The 15,885-nt window shown below is 37.0% G+C and overlaps 1 protein-coding gene across 14 annotated transcripts in view; it reads right to left on the reverse strand.

The window, feature by feature from the left end:
- The window catches only part of UNC80 (unc-80 homolog, NALCN channel complex subunit), a 231,472-nt gene that overhangs the window by 60,878 nt on the left and 154,709 nt on the right, over window positions 1-15,885 (reverse strand). For all 14 annotated transcript variants that reach the window (XM_032754682.2, XM_032754681.2, XM_032754680.2 and 11 more), the window contains 8 exons: window positions 12,872-13,015; window positions 9,889-9,989; window positions 8,794-8,880; window positions 5,890-6,073; window positions 4,084-4,178; window positions 2,967-3,056; window positions 2,269-2,370; window positions 265-445 (listed from right to left, as the gene is read on the reverse strand). In XM_032754682.2, the coding sequence (XP_032610573.1) occupies window positions 265-445; window positions 2,269-2,370; window positions 2,967-3,056; window positions 4,084-4,178; window positions 5,890-6,073; window positions 8,794-8,880; window positions 9,889-9,989; window positions 12,872-13,015 (984 nt within the window). The remainder of the gene's footprint in view (window positions 1-264; window positions 446-2,268; window positions 2,371-2,966; window positions 3,057-4,083; window positions 4,179-5,889; window positions 6,074-8,793; window positions 8,881-9,888; window positions 9,990-12,871; window positions 13,016-15,885) is intronic.

Consider the following 15,885-nt stretch of genomic DNA (forward strand, 5'->3'; position numbering starts at 1 on the left):
AAAAAAAATAAAATAAAATAAAATAAAAATAAAAATAAATAAAAAGAAATGCAAACTCTTGAGCCCCATCCTGAAACCCGGAGGTGGAGGGTGGGGCCCCACAATCTGTGTTTCAACAAGTCCTTCAGGGGTCTCTTGTGCACACTCAGGTCTGAGAAGCACTGGTTTTACAGCACTGTCTGCTGATTCAGATGCTCTCCATTTGAGAACAAAACAAGTGCGTTAGAAAAAGCCCCAGAGAGGCAAAGTTTCTTTGTTTGATACCTTGAGGATCGCTGAAGAGTGAAAACTCAGCATCAATAGCACTACGAGGGAATGAGGGCAGGCGGAGGAGGTCTTCCTGAAGCATGGAGACGTGGGACTGTTTGTGGGCTGTGGGGATCTTCTGGGTTAAGGAGATGAGAAACAACACCCGCCCTACTTCTTCCAGCTTGCGGGTGAACACCTGGAGAAAACAAAAGCAGGAGCAGACAAAAAGGAGAATTAGAAACTCCAGATTTATAGAGTGAAAAAACTAAAGGAAAACCTTTAATGGCAAACTGGGTTGATAAAGTGGGAAAAGGGGAAAAAGTGAAATGAGGGAGACATGTGTTTTTTTTTCCTTTACCACAAGAAAGAGCAAACAATTCTTAATTGCCTCTTACTTCCTTCTGCCTGCTTCACAGAAGGAAATGTTCCTTACGGAGTTTTAGGCTGGAGAGGAGCATAAGACAAGCATTGTCAAGATTAGTTCAAAATTAAATAGAGCCCGTTTGTTTGGATGCTATAATATGGAAGACCTTCACTAACAGGGTCAGTCAGTCAGTCAGTTCCAATTGCTTCTACCATTGCCACCAACGCCTGAAGCTGTTTCCTGGGAGTTCTGGGTTTGTCTTTAAAAAAACAAAGACTGACGTGAGATCCAGGAAAACCCTATCTTGGGACAGAAGCTCGTATATCCTTGATTGGTGCTCTGAGTTTAGAGGGCATACACATGGGGCTCTTGGTTCTTAGGTCATTTTCTCTTGATGATTAGGAAGTTTATACGCAGTGAGTAGCTACTGAGGAAACTTCTGAGCCAGACTCATAGGCCTCCATATTATAATCTCCTGGAGGAACTTAGAAGTCTTAAGGCTCTAACTTGAAGTGTGTATCAGAGCAAGAACTCCATTTGATGGCATTCTTTGAAAACTTGTTCTTAAACATGATGAACAGACACATAAACACACACACACACACACAGAGACAGAGACTAGGGAAGCACCATTATTGATTAGAGTTTTAATTATCTTATCCCAAAATCACGGGCTGGGGTAATTTGGGGAGACTTGTTTTAGAAACTGTTTATATTTCAGATCTAACAGTTTTGCCCAACATCTCACCCCTTGCAACACATTCAGTATTTTCTTTCTTTTAAATAGAATGTAGGTAGTTAATGGTAGCTACATTTTTAATTAAGTGGTCTAATTCTATGCCATTCTCACTCATTTCATGAAGATATTTTTGGATATTTTGATGCCAAATTATTATCCTTGATATGTACAGAAAATTGAAATGATCAAGTATCCTGAAATTCTTTAAAGATTTTATTTAAAAATGAATGTAATAAATATGCAATATTAAAATTGTATCATTTTTAGAATTGTGTACTAAAGCTATATTTTGCATGCAGAATAGTGACTTTCCTTAAGCTCAAAGTCTGATTTGAGATTAAATGTGAATATTATTCTGTTCTTCAACCTTAAACCTAAGTACAGCTGCTAGACTATATCTCTTCCTGTTTCAAGAGAAATTAATAACATGCCCAAGGTCAGATCCCTGGTCAGAGGCAGAAGTGGGATGAAGTCCAAATCTTTGAACTTTAGTTTAATGCTTTTTTTTTCAGGCATACTAGAGTGACCCCTTTCACTTTGTAGCCAGCTAGTGTAAACCACTGGGATAACTTACATAGCTACATTATGTGTATTTCCAATCTGATTTTACAGAAATGTGAAATGAAAATCTACATATACAAAATAATAGGTAAATAAATTAGAAGATTTCTATTGTTTATACTCAATAATTCCTCATTACACTACTCCAAGTGAGTGTTTCTTAATACCTTTAAGTAATGATCCAATTTGTAAATCTTACACTATTTGGGGGAACAATTTATTGAGTAAGGGCCAACTACTGTCTCCAGAGAGGGCCAAAATGGAATCATAAAATCTCAAAGTTGTCAACATATGAACAGATATCTACTCCAACAACATGACAAAACCATGGAATAAAACTGATGTGGTCAGACACCTGTTTCTGAATGAGCTCCTGTCCCTTCTCTGGATGCATATGTACAAGGTTCAGCTGGGGAGATACTGACCTCCGGAAAGGATAAATATCTCGAACATAGGTCTGTGTGGATTACATAAAGAGACAAAAAAAAGAGTTCAAAAGATTAAACATTTATTCTCATTTCTTCTTTACCCAAAGGTCTAAGCCCTAGGATGCTATGCCAGGAGAAAAGCAGCTAAAGACAATGTACTAAACAACACTCTGGAAGATCACTGTAAAGTGATGTCAGCGAACATCCTGAAGCCCCTTCTGCTCATTACATCAGGTCAGCATGGTCATGTTTAACATGGTAGAAAAGAGATGCAAAACAACATTCAAATTCCAAATAGACACACACAGGTATTATACGGGCAACATAATTTTTCATGTAATAATGATCAATAACTAAGTGTCTTATCTAGCTTATCTCACTTAACTATTACAACTGCTCTAGCATGTATACTATTATCATTACCTTCATTTTACACACAAGAAAACCGAAAGGTAGAAAGGTGAAGTCGCCAGTCAAAAGCCCCATTGATAGTAAGATGGTGCGACCCAGGTGGCCATACTGTTACCCTCTATAACAGCAATGCCTCCCTGATTGTAAGCCACCTTCAGGTAGGCATGATAAGCCTTTGGCACAACTCAACGGGATGTCATTACTGGTGTCTCACCTTATTGTAGTGGATAAGGTTCCATCGTTTATCCATAAGAAAATAATGTGTTGACTGGGATTCTGGGATATTAAAAAACTCCAGACACTCCTAGAACAATAGCAACAAATTTTAATAAATGTTTATCAGGAAGATATTATGTGCTAGGTAGTAAGCTGACAGATACGAATTTCGAAAAAACAAGGTAACCTCTTACGAGAAATATATATATATATATGTATATATAGATGTCTTATATAAATTGTATACATTAGATATGTGTGTGTATATATGTATACACACACACACACATATACATATATATACACATACTATGGCTGCATATATACCCACACAGACTTATACAAAGAATGGTACAATAAAGACTGATAATGTGATATAAACCAACTGCTCTCATAGTGCCCAAAGATGTACAATTATAATTCAGACTGAGTGATGGACTGTGGAGGAACAGTGGCACCTACTGGTCTCAGCATCAGGAAGAAAGCATGTTTGAGAAACATTTAAGAATAATATAAACTATCATGCACTGTGCACATTATATACTACATACTAGGCATAGATAACTTGTATAACCTGAACTAGTATCTCAGTACTGTTGAAAATGAAACTGAGACTAGAGAAGTCTTATCACTTGATTTAGGTCACACTGGTTGTGGTGAAGGCAGCGTTTGAACATACTCTGTTTGCCTTCCTGCTATCCTACCATTCATTGCGAGTATAAAAATGGAGTATTTGTTGAAGTTGGGCCTTGGAAATTCTCTGGAGATGTCTGAGTGAAGTCAAAAGGAGTAGTAACGACCCTTTCTACTGAAATAAGATGCACGAGTTTGGAAAAGTTGCTTTTTTTCCAGAGGTCTCTTCTACTTATATCTGGGCCCAGAACTATGTTCCCGAAAATCAGATTACTAAAAGTTTACTGACTAAAGTCAGTAGAAGTGGGGAAAATTATGGAAGGAAATAGCATAAGGAAATAATGGGCAGATTTTAGTAAAGAGTAAAGAAATGCATATATCCATTTAAAGACAGAAAAATGCCATTTTATTCTAAAATGGATCTTCAGTGAGGTGGCCATACATTGTCCTTAAAAATAGTTTCTGTTAAAAGTCATTCCTACCTTCAACAGGGCTTCAAATTGAGTGTCTTCATGGACTGGTAACTGGGTTGGGATATCGCACTCATTCTGTCCATGAACTACCAAGGTTTTAGTACCTACGGAAGATAAAAAGAATAATAAACTGACTTTTTCTATAGGAAAATTTGTATTTTAAAGCATAAAATATTAAAATATTATCAATAAGCTGATGTTTTTACTGTTAATTACAATTCTTAATTCATAGTTACATATATATTTATTTATTTATTTTTAACCTGGAAGTTTAAGATTAATACATATATATTTTAAATATATTCACTTATTAAAAGTGATAGGTATGGAGTTCCCAATACTTTTTTAAAATTTTTATTTTTAGTAGAGACTGGGTTTCGCCATGTTGCCCAAGCTGGTCTCAAACTCCTGACCTCAAGCAATCCACCCGCCTCGGCCTCCCAAAGGGCGGGGATTACAGGAGTGAGCCACCGTGCTCGGACAAGTTCTCAGTACTTCTACCTGTCTTTTACATGCATAATTGTATTTAAATCTCATAGCCACCCCATGATGTGGGTATTATGATTTTTTACCTTACAAATGAGGAAAAAGAGAAATGGAATAACTTAAGAGACATATTTATTTAGTGGAAGAGTTAGAATTCAAACCTCAAGCATTGCAACAAGTAGTACATCCCTGTTTTCTAGATGAGGTGACCAGGCAATAAAAGTTAAGAAAATATAAACAGAGATATTAGCAAAACCAAACCAAGTACTTGAAATGTAGCTTAAAGCTACATTTTCTGTATTCTTCTTGGCTGATTGAGACAATATTTATTCTACTTCATTCATTAATTACAAATCTTTGTGAACATTATGATATACCTCGATTTTTAGTGAGTTGTCTTTTAAGTATGTTAAAAATAGGAGTTTCTTTGCTATAATAAAAACTGATCACTTTTTTTGGATAATCTACAGAACATATACATACGCAATTCCCATTTATCGAATGGTTATCATGAGCCAGGTATGGCAGCAAGTATTTCACATATCTCAACTCATTTATTCCTCACAATTGTGAAGTATGAATTATATCCCTATTTTATACACAAGGAAGAAAGCTTTGAGAAATGATGTACTTCTTCACAGTTAATACTAGTTATGTGACTAATAAATGACAGTGCTATGATTTAAACACAGGCTTCTTTGCTGTGAGAACCTGTGTTCTCATCTCTACATAATTCTTTCACTTTTATTTCAATACATGTATCATCTCAAATTTTCTTAGTCACTGCACAAGGATAAAGAATTGTCAAAATCTTTGTCTTAAGGCAAAACAAGCTATCTGAAGTGAAAAGGAACTGTATCTTGAGTTTACATCACGCTTCATGTTCTTTTGTAATGCTCCTTCTTCCTGCTTCCCCTTTTCCAATTTTTCATAAAGCCCTCTCTCATGGAATTTACAAAGGACTGGAGTCCATGCCATACAAACAATATTATTCTCCTTGCACTGCCAAAAATTCACTCAAAAAAGCTTTCAGTTCAGCTGGCTCTCTGCGATAGACTTAAATAAATCTTCAACCTTGGCAGCCCTTCAAGGACTGATTCATGCGGATCTCAGTTCTGAGTCTCCCTTTTCAGCTGGCAACCGCCGACTTTTTAAAGGGTCTATTGTATTTCCTCTGATTATATTAAACAAAAATTCTTTGAAGCACTCAATACTGGGGGTTAGAACTCTGAAAATTTTCTCATGAATGAAAGAGTCTCTTAGTCTTTCAAAGGGCTATTTATAATTTTTATTTTAAAGTTATGTTACTAAAAAATAGTAGTGGCTTACCTGGCATTGAAGCGGTCACCAGGAGCTTCACCTCGCACTGCTCCTTCTTCATCGTCTGCTTGAGATCCTTGAAGAAGAGGCCCTCCACGTAACCCACCACCTCCCACAGGAATGTCAGGGTGGCTGAAATGGCATCCATCCCCCACTCGCAGGGGGTCCGCACAAAGTACATGATTAATCCTACCTGCAAGTCAGGATAAGAAGAGTTCACAAAGCTACAATAATCCTGAGCTCACATTCTCATTTCCTTAGCTTTTCTTGTTTTAAACTCGATCTTCTGTGCCTTCGTATTCTCTGTTCAGATGCTTCTCTAACACTTTCAATGTTACCAGGAGAGGGCATAACTGGAAAACTGACCACACAGGCTGCTGTACATTTTTATATATCATTAAAATGGCAAATTCTTAAGAAAAAAGCAGATCATTCCCCCCTCCCCCCACCCAGGCATCATGTCACTTGGTAGCTAGGTACTGAGGCCATCTAAAATTCATCTGTATATGAAGTCTGTCCAAGAACTATTTGCAGCTTGGATTACGTCTAATAGTCTCAAACCTAAGAGCACGCTGCTTGGCTAAGTTGATGAACTTCAAAATTTTTGTTTGTGTGTCTTCTTTTTTTTTGTTTTTAAATTCAGGGGTACACATGCAGGTTTGTTATATAGGTAAATGTGTGTCATGAGGTTTGTTGTGCACATTATTTTATCAGCTGGGTTGTTTGCATATCTTCTAATGTAATTTTGAAAAACTGTGTGCTCTTTTGCACCTTTTAAAGTTGACATCTAAAATGCCTCAAAGTTTATTTTTTGTTAGTAGGAGGTAGAATATGTTCAGCAGTCTATATATTGAAATAAGATGAGGACTGACTATAATTGCAATATTTGATGAAATAACTTTCAATTATCCTATTCAATAATGTGCAAATATTCAGAAAGAAATAGTGTAAATTTTTTTTCTTGTGGGTTTTAACCATTGTTTCTTCAAAAATTTTGTAGTCCTGGAAAACTTTCTAGTTATGTTGAAAGAATCAGCGTCGCAAACCTAATCTGTTTTGGTGTTCTAAATGCTGGACACCCTAAGGAGGGCCAACCCTCACCCTTAACAGAAATTTATAAAACATAGGACAGATAGAAAGTCCTATGGGTTAAAGTGCATTGATCAATCAGAAAAGATGATTTCTTAAAACTACTAATAACATAGAATTCAGATTCTTTCTCCAACCTACATGCCTGTCAGTGCAGCCTGGTAATCTCTGGGATGATGGGTTGGGTCTTCCTTGTGTGCGCTAGAATAATGGTTGAGATGGCAGACTTACTCAACAAGTGTTAGTGCATATCTGTAAGTTGAGTATTTGGAGATTTATTTCTTTTAAAACTATCTGGGCATCAAGCTCCTTTAAAAATATTTTTGTTGCGGAGCTAAAGGATGGAGGAGAGCAATGGTCTGGGCAAGCATTTCTCCTATTCAGTGACCTGGGGAAAGGGCAGGTACACAGGCAAGCAAAAGAAACACTGAAGGCGCTCTCGCCTCCAGTCCCTCTTTAGGCTCTTTCCACACCAGCCTGGATGGAGTGTAAATTTGGCAGGGCACACACCTAAACTGATGGAGGCCCTGACATTTGGCTTTCCAAATCCACCTTTGGTTTTTGTGTGGTGTAGACAGAACCCAGAAGTAGTGGATGCTTGGCTGGAAAGCTTTCCAGATAGAACGGCCATAGGCTGTTGTCACTGAGCAGGATGCTATAGCTGGTGGACTTCCTATGTTAGAGCCATATGGGACTCATGGCAAGAACTCAGGGGTCTAAAGCACCTGCAGAAGCTGAGGGGAGGTTGAGTCTCCCGGCAAGCACTGCCAGGAGCAGACAGGCTTTGAGTGACAGCAGCCATGGGCTTGAGTTTGTGCCCATCCAGACATCCAGCAACCAGCCAGACTAAGAACATGGTCTCACAAATGAAGGACCCAGATAAAATGCAAGGGGTGAGATGTGGAACAAAGGTCTTTTTTCTCCCCAACTCCACATAGCTATAGAGACAAAAGCAGTGGGAAGGAGGGAGAATTCCTAGAGACTATGCATTTTTATCCAAGAGAGCCTGAAAACCACCAAAAAGTACTGTTTATGTTTTGGTACTGGTCTGAACTTAAATCTGGATTGGACATTTATTCATATTTTTTTCCCTTGCCAACCAGCAAGTAGGCACTCAGAAGGAAGATGACCAAATTAGTCTTAGACAAGAGAAAGGAATTACAAATGTTCTCTGCACATGGGGGTTGTGGTGGGAGTTAAATTTATCACCCTGCTAGGGATACATATGCATATGGATAACTGAAGGAGTATGCCCAGCACAGACATTAATTTGGCCATTTGTCTGCCAGGATTAAGGGGCAGTTTCAAGGCGTAGTCATCGGGTTCTAGTCCCCAAACTGCATATTCATTTGGGGTTTAAAAAAAGAATGTGAAGAAATTGGTAAGTCTCAGAGGATCAGGAAAGAACTGCCAGGGCAGTTAAAACTGTCATAGACAGTTGCCATGGAAAAATACATACACAAAAACTTTCCATCTAGGACAACAGTTGCATCCGTGTGTGTGTGTGTGTGTTTAAACACAGAGATAGGAAAAGAGGAAAAAATACTAAAAGAACACGTGTTTTCTCAACAGAAAACAAAAATAAAGAACAAATATAAGGAAGTTATATATTGCTAAAGGAAGACAGAGAAGAAACTGACATTTATATTGACTGCCCTCCATATGCCAAAGAGTATGCCAGGCAGGGGCTTCCCTACACAGAATTTAGTTGACCAGGATTTGCCTTTAGTAACATAATTAATGGAAATTTATTGAAAAAAAATCTCCTAAGACCTTTTCATCATGGTGCTGCTTCGTAATTGGAAATGAACATTTATAACTCACCAAATAGTTGAATAGGATGTGAGATGTCTGAGCAGGAAAGTCTCCAATATTCAAGAGAAGTTTGCGAAGCATGTACATTAACTCGTCCTGAAAGAAGAACGGAATTTTTAATGTTTCCTTCAGCTGCCATGCTGCAGAAAATAAAATTAACTTCTTGAAAATTCGGGATTGGGTGAGGGATTTTTCTTACTTTTGCCCACATATTGATTTTAATTATGTTCAACATTTTAATATAGTATATGTGATACTTGTTAAGTAGTATTTAAACCATCTGGAACACCTTTCTCCTAGGAGCTAACACATAAAAATCACTGAGCAGTAAACGACTTTGTTCTTTTTAAATTGACACTGTGTGTGTGGGTCACAGGCAAGTCACAGGAAAGCTGTACATTTAGTTAACTCTATTGGCCATGGTAGCCTGATATGGGAATATGGGGAAGACCTATGTTGAAAAATCATTAAACATTTAAACCATGTTTTTGTGAACTTCTTAATTCTGCTTTCTAGGTTTTGAGTCAAAGAGAAAAAGAGAGGTTACAAGAGACTAGATTGAAATGTCTGTAATTAACTTTACCTTTCAGAAACTAAACTTAACCTTCCAGTGAATATGACTATATCATAGAAATGAACAAATAATTTTTAATCATCGCTGTATTTTGCCACTGCTTGAAAAACTACTTTTATTTGGCATGATCTTCTTACAAGGTGGTCTGACAAATCAGATTTTTGATTAATGACAAATTTTAACATATTCTAATAATCATACCTGCATCAGACTGCCAAGCAATCAGAATTCAATGAAGGTACTCAATAGTAAGAACATTATATTTAATTTAATCTTGCAGTATTTTAGGATCCTCACTAGCAATGTAACATATATATACATATATATAGAAACATGAATTAATGGAGAAATTAAAAAGAAAACAGCAAAGTTAAGTATTGCTCATCATTATCATTATTTAAAAAGTACTTATTGGTTGTGTATTGGAGGGCATTGAGTTGCATGCACTGCACTATAAAGTTCTTTGCATGATTTTAACAGTGTTCACACTTGTAGCCACAGAGCTACACTAAAAAGGAAGAGGAATTTACTTGTCTATTGCTGATGGTCAGTTTTTCCAGAAAATGTCGAAGAACCGTTGATGGATCTTCAATTAGACAGTTCCATAAGACTTGTTGAGCCACAGCACTCACTTCAGAAGAGAAAGAAAGTTGAACATTTGTCTTAAATGGAGATAAGTCTATGAGATAAAGTATTTGACAATTTACAAGCTTTAGTCTCTGCTTTTTGCCTTAAAAAGGCTCTGTGAACTCTTTTTTCTTTTGAAAGGTAGGTGTTTGTTCTCTTCGTTGTTGTCTCTGAACATTTTCACATGTAAAGAACATGTTACCAAAAAGTGTAGGAGTTGTCTTCAGGTATCAGCAATGCTTTTGCAAAGAATATCTCTGTGAATATATGCAATTGTCTTTGTTGTGGAAGTCACCCCAATAATAGCAGTAGTAAGCACTTATTAAATTACAGTCATATTTTATTGTTTATTTTATGGAGAAACTATGAAAGACTATTTGGTTTTTGAAAATATGTTTTGGTTTAGAATGCATATGAATTAGGGATTTTTTTTTTCTGTCCACCTGAATGCTTCAAACAGTATCTCCTTCAGCAAGATAAAGTAGTTGAGCCAGTAACAATTAGGTTCTCACTTCTAATGAAGAAGTCTTAAGATAAATAATTAATCCTAATGAGAAAGAAAGTGCTATTTCTGTGGGGAAAGTGGTCAGGCTAAGATTGTCTAGAAGTGCCCAGACTAAGAAAGCAAGTGGGTAAAAAACAGGGCCAGTAAACACCGAATGGTCTTTAGTTTGAACGTGTTTCCCAAGTCCACTGGTTTTCAAAAGTAGGAATACAGAATTTAGCATAAATTTATTTCAAATAAATAATACCAAATTTTGATTCAGAAACAAACCATACAATTAAAGTTAAAGGACATATAAATAATATTAACAAAAATATAAATCCAGAGCTGTAGCTTTCATGTGTCTCTATAACTAATTAAAACAGGTGTGAGTTTTTCTCAGGTTGATATTGATTGCAAAAAATATCTTTACATGTGAAATAAGCCAGGCACAGAAAAACAAATACTGCATGTTTTCACTCATTTGTAGAAGCTAAATAAGTTGATCTCTCGGAAGTAGAGAGTACAATAGTGCTAACTAGAGGCTAGGAAGGGGAGGCGGGAGGGAGGCATGGGAAAGGTTGGTTAATGGATAAGAAATTACAGCTAGATAGCAGGAATAAGTTTCAGTGTTATTTAGCACTGTAGGGTGACTATAGGTAACAATAATTTATTCTATATTCTCAAATAGCTAGAAGAGAGAATTTTGAGTGTTCCTAACGTAAAGAAATACTGTTTGAGGTGAAGGATATGCTAATTACCATGATTTGATCATCACACATTGTATACAGGTACTGAAATATCACTGTACCCTGTAAATATGTACAATTCTTATGTGTCAATTAAAACTTTAAAAATGTTCATATTGTTTTTATTTTAATTGCTTAAGTAAGGCAGTTTCATGCTTAAAATATGAAAAATACAAAAAAATGCAAAGAGAAAAATAAGACTGGGAAGTCCACTCATCACAGAAACAATTATTAACAGTTTGGAGTATGTCCTTTCACATACATGAAATATATACTTACGTGCATTATTTTATTATTATTATTTTTTTGAGATGGAGTCTCACTCTGTTGCCCAGGCTGAAGTGCAGTGGTGTGGTTTCGGCTCACTGCAACCTCCACCTTCCAGGTTCAAGCGATTCTCCTGCCTCAGCCTCATGAGTAGCTGGGATTACAGACATGTGCCACCATGCCTGGCTAATTTTTGTATTTTTAGTAGAGACAGGGTTTCGCCATGTTGGCCAGGCTGGTCTTGAACTCCTGATCTCAAGTGATCTGCCTGCCTCAGCCTTCCAAAGTGCTGGGATTACAAGCATGAGCCACCATGCCCAGTCTACTTACATGTATTTTAAAATAGTACTATATATAGAAAATATTCTTTGGTATTCGGTTTTTTACTTAGCAATATATTAACACTTTTTATATTAATATTCATCTAGAATGCAATTCCAGCGTTCACAGAATGTTATTATATGGAGGTACTATGATTAATTGCTTATTGTTAGGGATTTAAAGTCTTTCTAAATATTTTTATTTTAAATAATGATCAATGTACAACGTCCTTTATACAGCCCTCATGATTGTCTTAGGAAATTGCTACAAGCCAAATCTGTGTCAAAAGCTTTTCACACTTTTAAGGTTTTTGATACGTATCATAAAATTCTGTTCTAGAATGCTTGTACAGAGTTTTGTACTTCATCAGCAAAGTATGAGGATGCTCTTTCCCCTGCTTTTTCACCAGCAATAGATATTTTCATTTAAAATAATCTTTGCCGATTTTGTAGCTGAAATGTAAGATTTAATTACAGTTTTAAACAACAATGTTGTTTCCAGGTGTTACTGGCCATTGGATTGCCTGCTGATATCCTTTGCCCAGTTTTCTAATGGGGTTTTAAAAAATTATTAATGAGTTATAAGAGCTTTTTTAAATGTAACGTTAAGAAATTAACCTTTGTCTGTCGCAAATGTTACTCATCTTTTCCCTCAGTTTATCATTTCATTTTGCAATTATTCTTTTTAGTTAGTTAGTACATCTGGAAAGGTAATCACGTAAGACAGATGGTATTAGTGGTGTCAAGCTAATAGCTAAGATTTCTCAGGTTTGATTTCTATGTGGCTAAATAATTATTGTGTTGTTCTGTTCTCTGGTCACGGACAACGCTCCTGGACCCAACTACCTATTTTAAATGCAATTTTTTTGGGCATAAAGGTAGAGGGAGAAGGAATTGGAGAGAGTGATAGTGTTAGTGCAGTATGTTACGAATCTGTAATTATAATATGTGCATAAAACAGTTCAACATGTGGCCAGTACATAATGTGTTTAAGAGCAACCTACTGTCTTCTATCAGATAAACAGCTTAAGAATGTCACTGATGATCCGACTGTTCAAAACCGTACCTGCTACTCCATCTTCCCGCACCTCACCATCCTCCATCAGATGAACAATGGGAAGTACTGCTGCACAGATGCATGCTGGGAACACTGCTTGTGGGGGCTGAGGCACATGGTGGTTCGGCGTGTGTTCAGTGGTATGTTCCTCATCTAAAATGGGAGACAAAATCAGGGTGCTTTTCTCAGTAACATAATTCTTTGTTGTTACTGTTGCTTTGAGATAGGGTCTCACTCTGTCACCCAGGCTGGAGTGCAGTGGCATGATCACTGCTCACTGCAGCCTCAACTTCTTGGGCTCAAGAGATCCTCCTGTCTCAGCCTCCAGAGTAGCTGGGACCACATAGGTGTGCCACCACACCTGACTAATTTTTTTATTTTTTGTAGAGATGAGTCCTCACTATGTTGCCCCAGTCGGTCTTGAACTACTGGGCTCAAGCAATCCTCCCACCTCCACCTCCCAAAGTGCTGAAATTACAGGCATAAGCCACTGCATCTGGCATCAGTAATGTAATTTTAATGCAACATTTCTCCGTTCAAGGCCTGCTTATTTAACAGCATAATCCTAGCTATGAGAAAATGCCAACATTTTAAAAAAGATTACGTTACACAAAGTGTCTCTTCATTTTGTAACAAACAAAAAAACCAGCCCACTTTCCAAGCACCATTATTCTTGTTTGGTAGAGAAGCAAAGCACAGACACTCTGGGACAAGAGGATCAGTTCACAATATTAAATCAATGAAGATAAAATTCTAAGCAGAGACTAAGACATTTTTCATAGATGCAACTGGTTGTATGCACGTGAGTGTGTGAGAGATGGTAAGCAGTAATATGGGGTAGAAGAAAACACACATGCATTTAGGATAAGAATGACATAGCCCACTCATATTAATGTTTTCATCCCCATTGATAAATACAATAACAAATTAATAATAAATATAATTGCATATAGGAATAAAGGAAAAAGGTTAGATTTAGTAGGCAAGGAAGGTAGAAAAGGTATTTAACAGCTTATTAATATGAAAATATACATGTCCCCTTTCTAAAGCACTAAAGAATTGTGAGTGTTTGATTCTCAGATTAAAACTTACATGACTATTTGGGATTTTAGAAGGCCTATGAAGGACTAGAGGGTAAGAGACTTATACTGTCATTCTCAGTCCAGGCTTTGAGAGGTGAAGCCAGCTGATCTTCTGGGTCGGATGGGGACTTGGAGAACTTTTGTGTCTAGCTAAAGGATTGTAAATGCACCAATCAGCGCTCTGTGTCTAGCTAAAGGATTGTAAACGCACCAATCAGCACTCTGTAAAATGGACTAATCAGCACTCTGTAAAATGGACCAATCAGCGCTCTGTAAAAGGGACCAATGGATGTGGGAGGGGCCAAATAAGTGAATAAAAGCTGGAATAAAATAAAATAAGGGAATAAAAGCTAGCCACCCGAGCCAGTAGTGGCAACCCTCTTGGGTCCCCTTCCATGCTGCGGAAGCTTTGTTCTTTCGCTCTTCACAATAAATCTTGCTGCTGCTCACTCTTTGGGTCCTCATTACCTTTAATGAGCTGTAACGCTCACTGCAAAGGTCCACGGCTTCATTTTGAAGTCAGCAAGACCAAGAACCCGCTGGAAGGAATAAATTCCAGACACAGCTTCATAGTAGATGCATGTGGAAATCTTTAAAAATGTATACAGATGTAGTGGACCAAGCACTTCTGGAACAGTGGAGTATAGATCCCTGTTCCTCCATAAAAGCAGTGAGAACACTGTGAAATACACTTTTTTTCGGAGCTTTCAAAATTTACCAAAAGCTTGGAACTATTTGAGGAGCATGTATTAAGCAAACAAACAAACAAAAAAGGATAAAAGACCAGTGGTATTTCTGGCATTTTAACTTGCCCTACTCACCTCCCCATCTTCCTAGGTCCTTAGGAGCCTTGAAAATTGACAACCTTGCAACCATGGTAGCTGTTAAAACCAGCAGCCTAGCAGCCACTGGATGGGCAGAGCAGTTTAGGAGCTCCCTAAAAGCCTCAACACCAGAGAATTGTCACTACTTGACCTATCTAGAACCCCATAGAAAATCCCTGTTCACAAGATTTGTCTTTATTTTGCTTGACTTAAAGCTTAGTGCAAACAGCTTTATCCCAGGGCATTTACCAAAAAAAAATCAGCAACAATTATTTAACATTGTAGCTATCTGAGGTGCTCATATGAGTTGGTAGAAGCTGGAGGCTGACAAAAATCTTAAAAGGCAAATTGGGGAATGAGATTTCTAGGGGGCTTGCAAATCACTGACGTATTCCTGGTTATCTAGATGGCTGTACATATGTACAAGGTTGTGCACGTGCCCAGGAAAGACCTGAGAAATTCCTGATCTCTCATGTTTGGCTAACCTTGAAGCTCTACACAAGCAGAAAGTACAAAAATGAAGGGCAGAGTTTTAAACTACTGGAACACTGAAGATGTGCCTCAACACACCCAAAGTGGCCCTCAGTGAAGTCTGGAAGACTTATTAGTTCAAGGAACTTAAGAAAATCTCTGTCTAATCATTACCTGACCACTAATGTAACTGAGCAGGGATTTCAGTGCTCACACTCAACAAAGGCTTATGGACTTTACAAATTAGTCAAGGAAAGTCACTAAACAAACAAATAGCAACACAATAACAACAAAAAATCCTGTTGAGGAAAGGGGGACATTTGATTTGCAGAGTTTCCACATTATATAATTTAAATTGTCCATTTTTCAATAAAAAGTTATGAGACATATAAGAAACCTGGAAAATATTGCCCATATACAGAAATAAAAGCAGTCAACATAAACTAACCCTGAGGAAGCTTAAATGTTGGACTTACTAGACAAAGATTTTGTCAGCTATTATAAATATGTTTTATTTTAATATAATGTTATAAATGTTATATAAAACATTATCTTATAAAGTTATTATAAGATAAAGATATAAATAAAACTATGTCTTTCACATGGCATATCTTATATTTTAAAATGGCAGACATATATCTTACCT

This window comes from Hylobates moloch, unplaced genomic scaffold (genome assembly GCF_009828535.3).
Source record: "Hylobates moloch isolate HMO894 unplaced genomic scaffold, HMol_V3 SCAFFOLD_1, whole genome shotgun sequence".
NCBI classification, from domain to species: domain Eukaryota; kingdom Metazoa; phylum Chordata; class Mammalia; order Primates; family Hylobatidae; genus Hylobates; species Hylobates moloch.